General features: G+C 37.1%; 1 protein-coding gene across 7 annotated transcripts in view; it reads left to right on the top strand.

Annotated features, from left to right (window-relative positions):
* Positions 1 to 16,726, top strand: part of ppp3ca (protein phosphatase 3, catalytic subunit, alpha isozyme) — a 425,143-nt gene extending 408,417 nt beyond the window's left edge. For 5 of the 7 annotated variants that reach the window (XM_043703681.1, XM_043703684.1, XM_043703686.1 and 2 more), the window contains 3 exons: positions 2,663 to 2,671; positions 13,669 to 13,716; positions 15,110 to 16,726. In XM_043703681.1, coding sequence (XP_043559616.1) covers positions 2,663 to 2,671; positions 13,669 to 13,716; positions 15,110 to 15,294 — 242 coding nt within the window. In that variant the 3' untranslated portion in view covers positions 15,295 to 16,726. The remainder of the gene's footprint in view (positions 1 to 2,662; positions 2,672 to 13,668; positions 13,717 to 15,109) is intronic. The other 2 variants (XM_043703682.1, XM_043703683.1) reach the window with 2 other exon arrangements.
* The last annotated feature ends 560 nt before the right edge of the window (positions 16,727 to 17,286 follow it).

A 17,286-nucleotide genomic window follows, 5' to 3' on the forward strand; every position in this document is an offset into this window, starting at 1 on the left:
GTAATCACAATTCAAGATCCAAATTGGAATTTCTAAACTTTTTTTCAATAAAGTTTTCATAGAATCCCAATGTAATTTTCATTTGAAATGAAGCATGTGTGTTGTTGACTTTGTGCTACTGGTAATTTAAACAGCAGAAGAAAATGTATCCAAAGTTATTTTAATTTTGACAAATATAATTAATGTAACACATTAATATTCTGAAGACGCATCATGCATTGTGTTCTGAAATATCAGTGTTTTCTATTTTTCTTTAGTCTTTTGCTGAATAAGTATTTGAAAAATAATCAAATGAATAACAGTACAGTTAATAATGCTTGCAAAAGCAGCTACTGTTTGCTCTGAGAATATGTAAAACACTGATTGTTTATTGATAGAAAGTGTTCTTACTTAAAGCTATTCTGTTTGGGCACCTGTCATAGGTTAAAATATCACCAATAACTAAAACATTCATAGCTTCATTTCAGTGAATAATGTCCATTCCTAAACAGATGTATGAATTGGATTATTAAATTATATTTCTAATTAAACAAAAGTCATGTCCATTTACCTGTGGATACATAAAGCATTGTGGTTTCCCTTCACTTGAAAAGGTGCTTTTAAGACATGATTAATAACTTTTTGCTAATTGTTTATTTCTGTTTTGCACTCCCATTAGGGATAGGTTATCTGCAGTCATAGAAAACTAGCTAGCAAAATATTTAAATCTCATAATTTTGATATAATAGTCTGGGTATTCCAAGGAGTAGCGCTCAGTTAGATTTGTTTGCTGTTAGGATGGAGATGCGCATTTCTAGTCAGGAAGTCTGATCCTGGTTACTTCAGACATGCAGAGTGTATGTAAAATCAGCACACCATCTATTGTGCAGGATATCTGGGAGAGGTCAAACCTGTGTCAGTGTGTACTGTAACTGTGGGGTTAGGGCTGCAGTTCTTTAAGTACTTGTGTCACTAGTGACTAGGATTCCAGGCAAGTAGTGAAGTGTTTAGTGTCTGTTGGGGTTCAGTGTGCAAGGTGGTTGTTGCAGCCAGCAGAGCAGAGGTGGGGAGGAGGTGGGTGTCGGGGCCGACAGGAATGAGGATATTCTGCCCAATGGTTGAGGTGAGTGGTGGGTGGATGAAGGTTTTTTTTGTAACCCATTTGTGGAAATGCATTAGGTTGGCTGGGTTGGGTCAGTTGGGGTTGGGGGAGTGGGTGTAATTGTCCAGGACTGGGAATGTAAGTGTTGGGTAAGGTGTAGTTGGGGGTGGGGGTGAGTGGTAAGTCGATGGCTCAGCTTAATAATCAGCCAGGAGTTGAATTAGGTTTCTTTTTGTCTAACTTTTAGTTATGGTGTGTTACATTTGGTATTCCATAAGGTCCTAACAAGTAACCACAGTCCATTCTGTGTTAATGACTATAGCACCATTGGAATACGAGGGCCACTATACTGTATAGTGGTATAGCTCCATAACACAACTGAATGACTCTTGCCTGTTTCTAGCTTTAATAATTGATACGTAAAAATAAATATTGATTATTTTTTAACCCATTCTATACTTTGCTAGTTCACCTAATGAAAAATGCACATTGTGTTTAAAAACAGACTGACTTCTGAAAATTTCTAATGTTGAAGTAAAGGTTAACTTAATTTCCTATTGAAACTGACTTTATGAGACAGTTAAGAAATTATTATAATTTATCTATAAGGTACAGTATCCTTAAAAAATGCTGTTATTTGATTTTCATTTCTGATACTTGATGGAAAATTTTCATGACAAGATCCATGGAAGGACCTGTGAGATCCTAAATTATCAATCAAATATAATTAAGCTTTTAAAGTTGGGAAAATTAACTGTTAGCACAAAGTGAATACATGTAATTTAGGGGCATTGTTAAATTGCAGATAAGAGTCTGATATGTTGTGGAGCTGGCAGAACAGGATTGTTTTGTCAGTTCATTTATTGTCTGTCCAACAACAAAAAGATGTACACTGCTCCATTCTCTTTCAAATTTAATGTTAGTGCTTTGAGAGTGAGAATGTGAGCAGGAGTGTGAGCAGGAGTATGAGCTCTTTCACAGCAATGGAAAATAAATCGGGAGCAGCCAATGAATCACTTGGTAGCTTTTCACGAAGTGAAGTTATAATGTTTTGCACCTTTAGGCTTCCTTGCAATCCAAAGCTACGATACTGGCGCAGCTCTGATTTATACCATTGTTTTTGTGTTTTTCTTCTTATATTGAAAAACACTTCTGTGTATATGCAAAACATGTAGTTGAATGACAAGATCTGTAAACTGTGACTGCATTTAAAAAATATTTCTTTATTTTTGTGCTGAAACAATGACTCATTTTCTATTATTTGTTTTGAATGATTAGAATTGAAAGCAAATATGACCCTGATATATTTGAACAATTTGTGTTTCTACAGTATAAGAGAATGATAGGCCTGATGAACAGACATTCTTTTAATGTATTAGTCAAAATTGCTTTGTATGTGTTTGTTAATTATAATCCTATGTTACAGATGTTTTCTAATTAGCTTTTATTAATTTTATTGACTTGTTAAACTTTCTTCCTGCTAACCTTCCATTCTATGCTGTTTTAGTCACAACTGTAATATTTCCTCCTTTCTATTTCTCTGAACTGTTTCTCTTTTTTTTCTGTCATCTCTTCCTTTAGAACAATCAGGTATTCTCTCTTTTCTGCTTCAATTTGTCACAGTCTCACATCTGTCTGATTAACCATTCAGAATTTCCTGTATTATTAGTTTTGTAGCTTTGCCATTGCAATTAATATTCATCAAACAAAGAGTTTGGGTTCCCTGACATTGGAAGTTTAAGGACAAGCAATAAACCACTGGTCACTAATTCGCCATCCAGAGTGATGGGCATGAAATTGGACAGGACTAGAAATAGATATGAGTATCACAATATGGCATTATCCCATGCTCAATAATTCGAATAGAGGCCATACACAAACTTTGTGTTGCCTGATAATTTAAATGATTCTGCATGTAGCCAACAATGTGCTATTCATGTGCTATGAATGTACACCTGCTCTGAGGGTGCAAGTTCTATGAAACTAACAAGAGCTAAAGCTAGCCTGCACTACCTGAAGTGATTCTGTAGATCTTAAAGGGGAAGTGTTTCATGGCTGCAATAGGTGTTGGAAGTCATTCACAATTGCTATGACCTGGGAAGGATAGAACATTGACAAACCATGAGAAAGAGTTGTTTAAAGATTTTCTCAAGCTGAACAGGAGACCGTAAGTGATGCCAGAGAGAGAGGGAAAGGGAAAGATGTCATCTGTCCACAGAAGAATAGAAGGTTCAGAAGGAAAACTCTATACAGCTGTTTCAAGAGCTGTGGCAGCCAATGTCAAGAGTAAAATTTAGGATATAGATGTATATCCAAAGAGGTTCAAAGGCCTAACAAAGGCAAATGGTGCAGCATCTTGGAATAAAATATTCTGCCAGCTGCACCATTTGCCTCAGAGACTGCTAAATGTTCCATACACCCAACACTCACCTATACACAATCTCTAACAACCATAATTCATACCTATCATTCATACCTTCACTTTACCCTTACACACTTAGCAGTGCTGTACATTTCATATGCAGATATCACAGTGTGAACACTGTCAACTGTTTAACCATGTCCATGTCATTTTACATCATACTCACTGACACACTTCCCTGTCAAGGTAGTGCAGAACGAGAGACAGTAACACCAAACTGACAATACTTCATTTCTCTGTAACATTGCAGGATGCACCAGTCACTGTTGTAGGAACAACCAAAACTGAGGAAATACCAATCACTGGGTCTGAAATCATCAATAATAATGGCATCATTGTATCAGATCATTATCTCTCTCACATCCTATTTCCCTCATTCTACAACCTACCTTTGTACTTTTCATCTTCAGTTAATGAAAAAACTGCAATCTCATCAGTCAGGTACAACAGGAAGACAGTAATGAAGAAAAACATTGTCACTCGCTTTCATACTGGCAGCTTCTAGCTCAGACACTGACACTGGACTTGTTGATGGGGTTTGCCTGTTGTGAGGCTCCAGCATGACTGGCCTAGAGCCAGGGTTGGGGAGTTCATCATACATGTGCTAGTTCACCAGAGGTCAAAGTTGGCATGGGTTCTACTGCAGGACTTTCAACTGGGGGCTTTGAAAAGGCTGCTTACTGTCGGAGGCTATTAAATGCATTTAAATGCTTTTTGCATTGGCAGATCTGTTGGAAAGCCTGCGATCAATTTCAGTATGAAGTGCTTCCAAATAAACCTGTTGGACTATAACCTGGCGTTGTGTGATTTTAAACTTGAAACAAGGCATTGTGCAGAGCATCTAGCCTATCCTTTCCATCATGAAAATCGTGGCCTCCTCCATTTACACACATGCAAATCCCAACAACTTGCAGCATCTGATGGCTGATGAATCAGCTTATATTGCAGCAAGTGTGAAAGTCACTCAACATTTGGGTGCTGCAGTGATAACTCAAGGCTGAAGTTATGCAGCCAAATATGTTGCCATACAAACAATGACTTTTCTCAAGTAAATTCAACTTGTTGTCACGCAAACTCGATTGATGGTATGACTAGTCTCTGTTCAAAGAGAATTGCGGTCTATCATAGCAAGCAGCCCTTGGATTTTGGAGATGCTGTCTCAGAATGGGCATGAAGCATCAATCTACTTTCCTCTCTCAGGATGACACCATTGCCATTTTGCCAGTGCCCACACTATGCCAGCCAATCTGACAGTCAAGATTGCAACAAAGTATGCAAAGGTAATATAGCCTGAAGCTAGGCTATCAAAGACTGGAGTTGCTGGAGGTCATTCTCCAAAGGCAAATCTGTACTCTGCCCCTTTGAAAGCTATCAGCTCTGTGAGCTGAGAATGCAGAAACACTAGAAGAGGCAAAGGCACGTGGAATTCAGCAAAATGCAGAAGATGCGTTGATGATTGTTTGCAATATGGCATGTTTGATTTACAGTTTTGTTTGGAACATGTAGTTTGTGGTGACTTCTGCATTGTAGTCAAAAGAACGCACTGATGGTCAGTAATAGAGGGAAGATAAGGTGTCGGACTTGTGGTGAATGAGTATCAAGTTGTTTTTCCTGGTACTGTTGTCAAGTGAGATGATTGCATAGAGTCTAGCCAGGAAGGAACTGTTGGTTGTTTCCTCCCTTCCTCCTGCTCCTTTCACGTTGTTGTTTGTCGCGTAGCTGGTGATAAGGATGTGCTCTCATGATGGCGAGGTTGTGAAGCATGCCACATACCACCTGCAAAACAGTCCAAGGAGCAAATGCACCTTTTAAACAGCTTGATAGTTCCATAGAAGTACGGCTAACATTATATGCGTCCTCCCAAGGCAAACACGTTCATTTGTTGTGCACTAGAACCCACTGGTTTGTTATACTGGCTCAAATGGAAGTGATACAGCAGAATGAAGACTGCTCCCAAAATACCAGGCTTTGATCTGCGTGATACTTTGCTATAACAACCCACTAACAGGATGTTACGATCATGAATTTGCTTTGGTTGAAGTAAATCTCAGTATCATATACAGGCCCCACAAAGCAAATTCATAAATCTGTGTGCTCACTCACTCCATCTGCTTCTCGCTGGCAAGACAGGAGGAAATGTCAATTTTTTGGAATATGGAGCCATAGTGGTCTGTATTTTGCAACAGTATGTAATGGTGACTCCAGCAAAAGGTAGAAACAATGAGGAAGCACATTAGTTGAGCAGTTGTGTGAATCTCTCTGGAACAAAGGGTACCTTATCTGAAAGAGGTCTCGTGGAGAGAAGGAAAGCCAGACAAAATATTGTGTTGACAAGTTGTGAACTACAGGCTTAATTCTACATAAATACTTTGGTTTTTGTTGTTTAACTTTAATTTCCCTTCATGTTCGTGAAACTTGCTGCCACTGGAATAAGAATCCCTGCTTCATGATCTATGGGCTGACCATACAATTCCATTTCCATAGTACAGGTAACAGGTCCTGGCAGCCGAAGGTACCTGGCCTAAATGGAGTGGATTATGGAAGAGCTGAAATGGATTGTGTCCTCAAGGAAGGTCAATGGTGCTCTGGTATCATTAGAGACTTGAGCATTGGCAGAGAAAATTGGACCTTTAGACAAAACCGGAATAGGTTCCCAGTTGCATTTGTTTGATAGTATGAAGAAAAGAAGCTGCTGCTTATATTTGACAATAGGTAGGATACTGGTCAGATGTGAGGAATTCCTGAAACACCCGAAGATCCAGTGATTGAAGACTGGACTCAGGGTGCACAACTGGTTATGGTGTCCAGTTGCCTTGGTGTGAAGGAATTGGAGTTCACAATAGAATATCTGTTTGGGAGGGCCATTGGGAAATATTGGGATGAGGTCCAAATATTCAAATGTCTGCAGCAAATTGTTGAGTAGAAGGAAGGAGTTTGAGCATACTGGTGGTATTGGGGTCAAATATGTTGAGAACGATCCAGGCATCCTTGGAAAGCATAAATGGTGATTGCTACTACCTTACAAGTTCAGCAAGTAGGGCTGAGGAGTCTTTGACCTTGCGCTGTACACTCCAGTTGTATCATCCTATATGGAACCTGTGAAATGTTTGAAAAACAGGAAATCTGGATGTTGTCTCACCCACCCACACTACCACTGTTCTTGAAGGCTCATGCCAGCCCTCTGCAAATGGTCAACATCAGGCTTTGTTGGAATGCTACATCTAGCAGGGCTCGCACTCTGTAATCCTGTAGGTGGGTGCAGATTTCCAGTGACAATTACAACTCATCAAGAAAACCCAAACGTATCCTTACTGTTGTGGACAGTGGACAGTGGACTCACTGCATGAAATATCTCTCTAATCTCATTTCAAAGATGGATGTTAGTGAGTTTGAGAAGACCCTGGGGAGGTAACTTATTGCTTCTGTCACCAAGTATGGGATGACTTTCAGTAAAACTAAATTTGACATTGGGTATTATGATCTGCTGAAGAACAGAATTATGAATGTAAATGACCATCCAGTACCAATTCCTTACCTAAAATAAAATCAAACAGTTGGAGAAACTCAGCAAGTCAGGCAGCACCTGTGAAGAGAGAAGCAAAGTGAACATTTCATGCCCAGGATAACTTCTTCAAAACCGGCCAGATTTCTCCCTTCTGCTTTAAGGATTCCTTTGTTAAGGATGTCATCCACTTCAAAGGGAGGAAACTTTGGACTACTTTCAGACATCTTTGGAGTGAGATGCCATCCAAGATTCATCAAGTCCAATGTCTCCCCTTAGTCTTTGACCGGAAGAAAAACTGAAAACTAAGGATCTCTGATGATTACCAGGCATGTTATGAAAAGATATCTAAGGTTGCTTACTCTTTACCTAGGATTAAGAAAGCTTTGCAAGTTCTCAAGTATGCAAAGTATTTCTGCAGTCTAGATTTGGCCTAATGTTATAAGCAGCTACCCATCGTGGAACAAGATATTGAAAAGACAGAATTCTGAATGGTTACCATGGGTCTTTAGAAATATACAAGAATACCATCTGGGCTTTGTCATTCCCCTGCTACCTTCATGCATTTGAGAGATAAAACTGTTGTCTGCCTTAATTTACAGTTCCTGCTTGTGTTTCTAAACAATATGCTCATCTTGAGCTCAATATTTGAGAGGACCCTAGACAGAATAAACGTCATTTTAGCCTGCTTGTCACAGTTTATCCTGAAAATCAGACTAGAGAATGGCCAAATGGATAGCTGAACGTCACACAAGGCTAAAGCAGGATTATTTATAACGGCCTCCAGCAGAAGGTGACAATGGTGACAGAGGGTGCCAAACAGAGAGCTTGAGCTGTTGAGTTCTCTAGAAGAAAGGGTGTCTTTGTCGCATGAGGCATCACGGGGAGAGGGATAGACAAATGAATTCCTCAACGGAATGTCAACCAGTGGTTTAATTCCATGTAAATATTGTTTTCCTTGTTTAATTTCATTTCATAACTTTGTAAAAATCTGATGCTAGTGGAATAAAGAATCTCTGCTTCATGACTTTCAGATTATCTGTGTGTTCAATCTCATGTTACAAGTGAACTGGAAATAGTTACAAATTCCAAGTAGGAATGAATCTGATGCATAAAGGTTTCTGGCCGTACTGCTATTGGCAATGTTGCACTGGACATGCTCAGCAGTTGCAGTCATGGCTGTAGTAAGTATCAAATTTCATATTGGAAATTCTGACTGAAGCAGAAATATTGAACAAATTGTTTATTGCTGAAACTGAGGTTGGAGAATTGCTTCCAGGAAAATATAGCTGCTTCCAGAGGACCTTTTCTTTCCCCCTTCCCTTGCCTCCTGTTCTAGAAGCTTGCCCTTTGTTTCCGCTTTGCGTGTTCCCTTGATGGTGTAGCCCAATGAGAGTTTTGTGTAGAATTCCTAAAGTCATTCAATATCCATCACAGCACTTCTGTGGACTTGAGCAACTTTACACAACTCTGGAAACTGTCAAACACTGTTATAATTACAATAACAGTGAATAGAAATCAATCAGCAAATCACCTGAAAGTCCTCTTTCCAATAGCATAGAAGGTGGGCTGAAGATGGTGGAAGATTTTTCGTGTTCTTGAATGCAGGTTCAACTGTGAAAAATTAAATTTTTTATATATCTGAAGAATTGAGTTTTGGAATGGCAACTGTGGAATTTGATCTACCTACTTCTTTCTTCTGGACACTCCCTGTGTGCATGTTAATGCCATCACAAGAATGTGAGCCTATGAACCTAGCACTAGAAATGTTCATTGGGGGGATGGTTTGGAGAAAAGATGGCACTCACTGTGCCAAGCCAAAGTTTGTAGCTGATTAGTTTTGTCCATTCTTGACTGAACAACTAGATGGTAACAATATGCAATGTGAAGGGTCTCATCTAATCATTTCTGCAGTCTGCTGTAGACCTGTCAGCTATACTTGGAAAGACAGAATGCAGACAAGTCAGTGGTTTTCTTGTCCAGGTTCTCAACTAATCAAGGAAATGTGATGCCAGAAATACCAAAAATAATGAAACTGGTGGGACACAGTGTTCACTTAAATTACCATTGTATTTCATTATTGTTTTACATTACTGAAATACAAATATTGAGTAACTCATTATTATACTGTAAAATCAGAACATCTTGTGCCAAGTGATGGAAATACACAAACATTAATATGAATTAAAGTAATTATTATATTCCTCAATATCTGTGGTTTTACTATATTACAATTGACATTTTTTTCTAATTCAGACTTCATTAAGTTTACTTGCGTTTGTACAATTACTCATTGACATAATGTAAATATGCTTCTAATATGTTGTGGTGGTACTTACACTTAGATATATGAAATGATTATAGGTTTTGAAATTTTTTTGATTAAATGTGGCTTGTCGTAGATATAACAGTAGATTAAAAGTTCACAGTATAATCAGCAATGGTGTTTTCAGTTTAACTATAAAAGCATACCAGTCATTGTAAGGTACAGGTGGAGAGATGATTACATTCCAACATCAATAAATTAACTGCAACAAAGTTATTCATTTTCATCCAAAACAATCAACCTGAATATTCTCATATTATCACAATTGACTTTAAATTTGCATATTCAATTTCACAACCTTATTCAAAGGTTATAATTCACATAAACAGCCTGAGCTGATTCAAAATGGGAAGCCACACCATCAATAGATACGCAATGACATTTAATATTGTTGTACAAGTGTTAATAACCGGAAGAAGTGCTCTCTCTATTTCCAAGGGAAGTTGCAGCTGTTACACAAATCAAAAGGATCTCAACATTTATCAATAACGGAAGTCTAATCTAACAACTAGGTGAATGTTACAGCAGTTACACCAGCAAAGAGAATGTGGTACTTGTGGGTTAGAATAGAAAAACAAAAATCTGGCACTCGAACGTATGTGCCAGTCTGCCACCTCCTTTCCTAACTCTGATCATTTTCCATGTAAGAGCATGATGGTAGGTGATAGATGGGGAAGTGAAGACAAACAACTCATTAATTAGGCTGATCATTAAGAGCTCTCTTTCTGAACTTCCAAGAATGTTATGGGGGTGGGAAACCCATTAAGACTTCACTCTGGTTGACCATCAGCAACATGTTTAACAGTGTGAAACAATTTAATGTGAAAAGGTGAAAGTTTGGGCAAAGAGCTACCAAGCAATAATTATATTAGCCAGTCTTTTCCTATCCAAACTAGGTATCTGGGTCCTAGCTCTCCATTTACCCATTCCTCATTCTAAAGATGAAAATGTTCTAATTTCTTGAAAAGCAGGTACAGACAACAGCCACAGCAATAGCTGCTGATTCAGGTCAGTACATGGCCCATTAGTTCATGTCCATTTGCAGATCTTCTCCATGTTAGGAACATTGGAGTTTCATTTGTGATACATCTGGCAAGAGCAAAGTAGCAGCTAACTGTAGAAGCTCTGAACATTTAAGATGGCAAGCAGACTGAGGCAGAGGGTGAGATGGGGGCGGAATCAGGAGACCCAGTCAAAAGGACTACAATGATACAGGCTGACAGAATTACCAGTCCAGAAGGGAAAAAAAAAGTTCAACTGTTATGAATACTCTTTGTACCAGAAGGCAATCACACCTGTTAGGTTGGAGCAAAGTAGCAGCTAACTGTAGAAGCTCTGAACATTTAAAATGGCAAGCAGACTGAGGCAGAGGGTGAGGTGGGGGCGGAATCAGGAGACCCAGTCAAAAGGACTACAATGATACAGGCTGACAGAATTACCAGTCCAGAAGGGAAAAAAAAAGTTCAACTGTTATGAATACTCTTTGTACCAGAAGGCAATCACACCTGTTAGGTTTGCATTGTCTGGTTTGGTCAGTGTGCAAGGACAGGAGAGTGATTGTGAGTGAGGCAGGTATGGAGAAACAGGACAGGAACATCAGCCTTTGCAAATGTCATGAGTTTGAGGTAATTTTCAGCTTGTCTGGATGTGAGTCATGGCTACAGGGGTGATCACCAATGACGTAGCCAATTGCAGGGTCTTCACACACCATTCGCATATACAGATACATTGATTTTAGTTCCTGAGATCACTGCAATACACAGACCTCAGAGATCAGTGCAGCAGGAGGAAAAATGAAATGATACATACAGGATGACCATGACACTAAGTTACAGGAAGCCGCTTAAGAGGAGGGAGTATGAAGAAATGAAATTGTAAATAAATGAAGTAGTAAAGGACAGTGTAGTGAGCGGGACTGACACTGTCATTGAGTTCAGATTACTGTAATGCCTGCCTAGTACCAGGGCGAGGGACATCTACTCAGCACTGGAGAGCAACTTAGAGTGGGAGCCAAAGTTCTTTGAACTGCGGACACTGACTACAGATGTAGTTACTGTGAATCACACAGGATTCCACCAGTTCCCTCATGCTATACCAGCAACACATCATCTTGATTTTAATTTGTATTTGACTAATTAGCTTTTAAGATTAAAATGCCACTCAATGCCCATCTATTGCTTTTATACAATTAGTTATGCTGTAAATGTAATCTAGTATTTATTTACGAGCCCCATACTTTTTGAAACCCAGTTTAAATAGAAAAAACACACTCAAACCCTTCAAATATCTATCTGCACACTACTTAATGCCTCTGGACTTTAGCTCTTAGGTCAACTATCTTCGGCTACCACTCCACGTCTCTTATATTTTATAAAAGACCTTCTCCCTCACTGTGCAAATTCCCAGATTTAAGCACTCAGTCCCGAAGCACTCAGTCCCCACCGCTGCAGGTGTGCAACCTGCTGATAGAAATGCAAACATTCAGCCCACAGTTTCTAACAATTATTTCAGAAAAAAAATATATATTTTATGTAACAATTAGTACTTGTGTAGTAAATAATGGCAGAAATATTGATGGCTAAATTAAAGTTTTACATAAATGTTCTCTATCATTAGCTTTTTTGCATTAATAAGCTGAAGAGTGATTAAGTTGGTGAATGCAATGTTATCTAATATTGTAAATAGAAAACATAGCTATAGTACTGCACAGTGAGCTTCATATTTTGTATATCATTCAATAATCAATTTTGAGAAAGAATTTAGGTATGGCATAAAGTTTTTTAACCCAATTTATAATCTACATATTTAAAAAACAAAATACTGATCACAAAACTCAGCTGATTTAAAGATCGTTGGATCACAGGTTTCAATTTCTGAAAATTGATTTACTAAAATCTATTCAGCAACTTTTGACTCCTCGTCACCTGAATCACGTGTTTAGACATTTTAATGGAAATTCCATAACTTTTGTAGCCTTTGTCAGTTTTTTTAAGGATGACAAGATTTCATTTGATTATGAGAAGACACTGAAAAACTCTGTCTACAAGTAAGGAACTAAATTCTGTATATATGGTGTTATAAATATTTTCAAACAAAACTAGCACTTCACAATGTATTAATAGAGGTATTCTTGTATCTTACCATTTTGATTAGCGAATTGCAGCTTTTATTATGATCGAGATGCACTTTGGACTATTCTCCAGTATAAAGGCTGCTATATTTTTCTTTCCCTTCATGATGACTCCATCGAATTGCAAGTCAAGATTTGTAATTAATAAAAATAGTTACTAAAAAAAATAAAAATCCCTATACTCCTCACAGTTCACAATTTAACTTATTACTAAAATGTGGTGGCGATCAATGAATACCAAGAGCAAATACAGTGGTGCTGCAACAGTGCTTCTCATGCACATTATGCTGGAAGCTATTTTCTAACTGCAGTTATATTTTTCCATATAACTAAGAACATGATAAGGACAGAATATTCTATTAATGTTGCACTTGTAATACTTTTTTAAAAATCATGCAATATGATGTTCTTTTAAATGGTCTGATGTAATTGCAGGTCAAGATAGACAGTTTCAGCTGTCACGTAGTGTGATTAAATTAATGTTGTGCAGCAGAGCTTCTAATTGATATGATGCATGATTGCATTTAAAATAAATAGCATATGTTCACTTATTGATAGTAACTCTACAGAATATGGAGAATTTATAAGGATGTCAAAAGAAAAGAATTGGTGTTAATTCTTCAAACATTAATTTCCAATATTACTCATCCATGAGAAGAATGAGTTACAAACATTTCACAAGAAAACCACAGGTGTTTTCTCAAAAAAATGTATGTGTACATGTATCAGACAAAACTAACACAATTACTATGTGTACATCTGTTTAATCACCAGAAAACACAAGTATTAATTCTGAATAATGTCTGGTTTTACAGTATATATATTCAAAACATGCAAACAAACTTTGTATTTTGTAGCTATAGTCAGCCATCTCTTCTGCTCTACGAATTGCCTAAAGATCATTTTATAATATTGTTTCATAATACCATTTAATTCTGAAATGATCCATTTTGTGATAATAAATTAAATTTTCATGTCATTTAATCTGCCCATTAATTTTTCCATATCTCTTTATATGCAGAAAAATTGGCTATATTTTTGTTGAAACTATGCTAATGCTTTCTTTCAAGTGTACTGTATATGCAACTGCCACTCCCACACTGTGCTCCATGGGGCTTCCTGTTTTCAACATGTTGAATATTTATTACACTGAAAACCCACTCAATTTTCTCATTCATTTTGCATGCAACCCTTCTCTTCTCTTCAGCTACTGTTGAGGCTATTGAGGCCATTGAGGGTGTTGAAACCCATGAAGGTAATATGGGGCATTTGTTCACTGTATTTGTTGTGATAGACTTTAGTGCTGTTATTTTGTTTTACATACATTCTTCAGGTTCAAGAGCCATGGGCGTAAATAGGCTTCTTAATGTGAGAGAACCAAGCTCACAATGTGAAAGAAATGTTGATGTATTTGCCACTTGCCAATTATTTATCGTATAACTAATCTCCTATTGAAAATGTAGGATAGTGAAATGTTTTCAATTTGCCGTATTTACGCCTATGAAAGTAGAAAGTGAGCTACATGCCATAACCATGATATACACTGCAGTTTTAACAAACACCATCATTTTTGTGTCTTGATCCTTTCCATTATTTAGCTGCAGTTGCACAGTTTGTTCTTGTTTACTTCTAAATTTAACAGTATATCGCTGAGAAATACAGCTGACCAATTTGTACAGGTAGTAGTTTGTTTTTCTTTAAGCATAAGTTTCAAATACACAAGAGCAAAAACAACTGTTGACTAAGTGGCTGTCTGGTGACTGGTGATGTTTGTTGTACAAAGGAACAGCAAGTGCTCCTCAAACCCTTGCAGGTTGCAAGAGTTTGCTTTTGATTTTGATTTTAATTTCCTTTTGAAGATTATTGTAAATTTCCATGTTTTATGACATTAACCTTTGCCTGTCCCCATGGAGAGATTTTTCTTTGTTTTACAATATCCTAAATAATATTTGTTCTGAATTTCCATTCTTAAACTGAAAATTCTCAGGGCAGCCGAAGTGTATTGTCATTTCTTTCATATATAGGCCTTTTGTCTACATCTAATTGCTAAGAAAACATTACTAAGTTACTGAGATATGCAGCAATGACTTCTACTTCAATAGTTAGTTGTAATTTCTGTCAGCTTTTCATGTTATAGTTTCACATGGAAAAGAGTAACACGTTTTATAGCTCTTACTAGCATTCATGCATAAAAAATGTCAGATTGTTGAAAACAAAATCTGTTTCAGGAAAAGTCTTCAGCTGATGGTATTTAGTAACAGAAATTCAATAAGCAAATATGGTATTAATCAATTAATCAAGCTTTACAAACTAAGGCAACTGTTGTTGAGTTACAAAACAAAAATTTTCAATTAAAACTCCAAATCATTTTGCACTAAATTTCAATAAAGAATGTGGTAAATGTCCTCTGCAATGTCCGAATCTGCAAAAACCACAGGGAAATTGTCTTCTTACAGCTATTTATAGAACCAACCCTCTGCAGAAGTTCAATCGCAAATTTGCTTTAGGAAGTGAAACTAAATGCTGATCAGACAAGACTTCTTTTTTTTTTAACAAATATATGCTTGAAACATTATAATCTGTGGTTAATTGCATTTTTCTCTTCTTTTTCACTTCTCAACAACCACAAAACAATAATCCAATTCTAGCTATTCGAGGATTTACACCTCAGCATAAAATCAGTAGTTTTGAAGAAGCAAAAGGCCTGGACCGTATCAATGAGAGGATGCCTCCTCGAAGAGATGCAGTATCCAATTCTGGCAGTCTTCATTCAACTGGGAAAATGAATACATCAGAGTCTAATGGAACAGATGACAACAGCAACATCCAGTGACTTGCTTATAAGACTTCAACAGTTCTGCAGTTGTACTATGTCAACTGTTTGTTGTTCCAGCCTCTCATATCCAAGACAGTGTATTGCTCGTTGAGAAGCAACCAGTTTGAATAAATTTATAAAAGAAAACACAAATCCCATAATTTCCACACAGAAAATTAGTGATAGAAAGCTGGAAACCTTGGCCATCTTGTTTAGAGGGACTGCCATCAGTGCTTATAGACAAGGTGAGAATAAATGCAGGTTATGTATTAAAGCCTGATCTGAGGCTGTTCAGTTGTTTACTTGTTTTCCCTAATGAAAACAAGAGTAGACATTTACAAAGGTCTCTTGTAAACTTGAGTAAATTGTTTCACATTGATACATCCAGTGGTGCATTTCAGAGTAGCACCAAACATTTCAAAACTGTTAAAAGTAAAAATGTTTCATGCATAAATATAGTTATATGATTAATATAACTTAATTTAAAATAAAGATTTTGCTACTAGTATTGAAATTCTGCAATTATGTAAGTCTTAGAAAAACAAATTTGAAGTTGCAAAATGTTTTAAATGCCAAATACCAGATAATTCTGTTTTGTATAAAGACCCCTGTCCAATTTCTGCGTATTTGGATGCTATCAGGTCTGTTTGATGGTAACCTACTATCCGATCATGTTGCTTGTAACTGGAATCCAATTTACTGGTATTTATCTTTTTGTTGCTAAGTTCTGACATAAAATAACTAGGTTTTGCTTGTCACTTGCCTGTAATGAACAGTTACAAATGGCACAGTATTTTTTGTAAAGTATTTAACGTGCACCACTATAGTGCCAGAATTAGGATTTGTACAGCATCTATAGAATGCAACTATGCATGTGGTTAAGTTTCTTAACAATATGTGGAGCTATATGTTTGCGGTGTTTAAAAAAAAATCTGGCTGTGTTGTATTCTTACTTGCTTTCTCTCTGCAGAATTGGTAAAGCTTTTGAGTTATCGCAATTGATGTACAAACATTGCAGTTAATTTGACAGTTAAAAATTATTTGTATTTTTTAATTTCTCTATATGTAAAGGAGTGGCTGATAGCACGAATGAGCATATTCAGTGAAACGTTGATTAGTCCAAAGCAACATGTTTGGCTGCCAATGCATGATAGCATGGGTATCAAAACTATTAAATTAATTAAGGCACAGTGTGGTGCCTCACTAAAAGCTAAATTAAGCATACCATCCATTTACTTCCACTCTTTGTTGACTCTTGTTTTGTCAAAGCGTGAAAACTTTTTGAAGATTTTCATGGATATGATCTTGTAATTCCTCTTGTAATTTTCTCATCTGGAACTGAGGCTTCATATTTAACTTGTTATTTGAAACACTGACATTGTGAGCATGCCCTCTGGAAACTCAAAAACACTTTTTTTACTATTCAATAAAATGTGCATGAACCCATCAATTTTTTGGAGATACCATTTTGTAACATCATGAACATAAGTTTACTAACTGAAGAATAGTAAGTAGGTAGTTTTGGTCACCCTGCTATAGCAAGGATATTATTATATAGGTAAGATTTATAAAGTTGTTACCTAGATTGAAGAGTTTGAATTATTGCGAGTGGCTGGATGGGCTGGAACTTCCTTCATTGGAGCATAGGAGACTGAAGGCTAATAAAATCATGAGGGGCATAGATAAGATGAAAAGCCAAAATCCTTTCTCTAGGGTTGGGAATTTCAAAACTAGAGAACATAATTTTAAGGTGAGAGGAGAAAGATTTGAAAGGGACCTAAGGGACAACTTTATCACACAGAGGGTAGTTCGTATGTTGGATGAATTGCCTGAGGAAATGGTAGATGCAGGTACATTTACAACATTTAAGAGACATTTGGACAAGTACATGAATAGGAAAGGTTTAGAAAGATATGGGCTAAATATCGGCAAATGGGACTAGTTTAGTTTGGGAAACCTGGTCAGCATGGACGAGTTGGACCGATGAGTCTGTTTCCATGCTGTATGACT

Source organism: Chiloscyllium plagiosum, chromosome 14 (assembly GCF_004010195.1).
Source record: "Chiloscyllium plagiosum isolate BGI_BamShark_2017 chromosome 14, ASM401019v2, whole genome shotgun sequence".
NCBI classification, from domain to species: Eukaryota; Metazoa; Chordata; class Chondrichthyes; order Orectolobiformes; family Hemiscylliidae; genus Chiloscyllium; species Chiloscyllium plagiosum.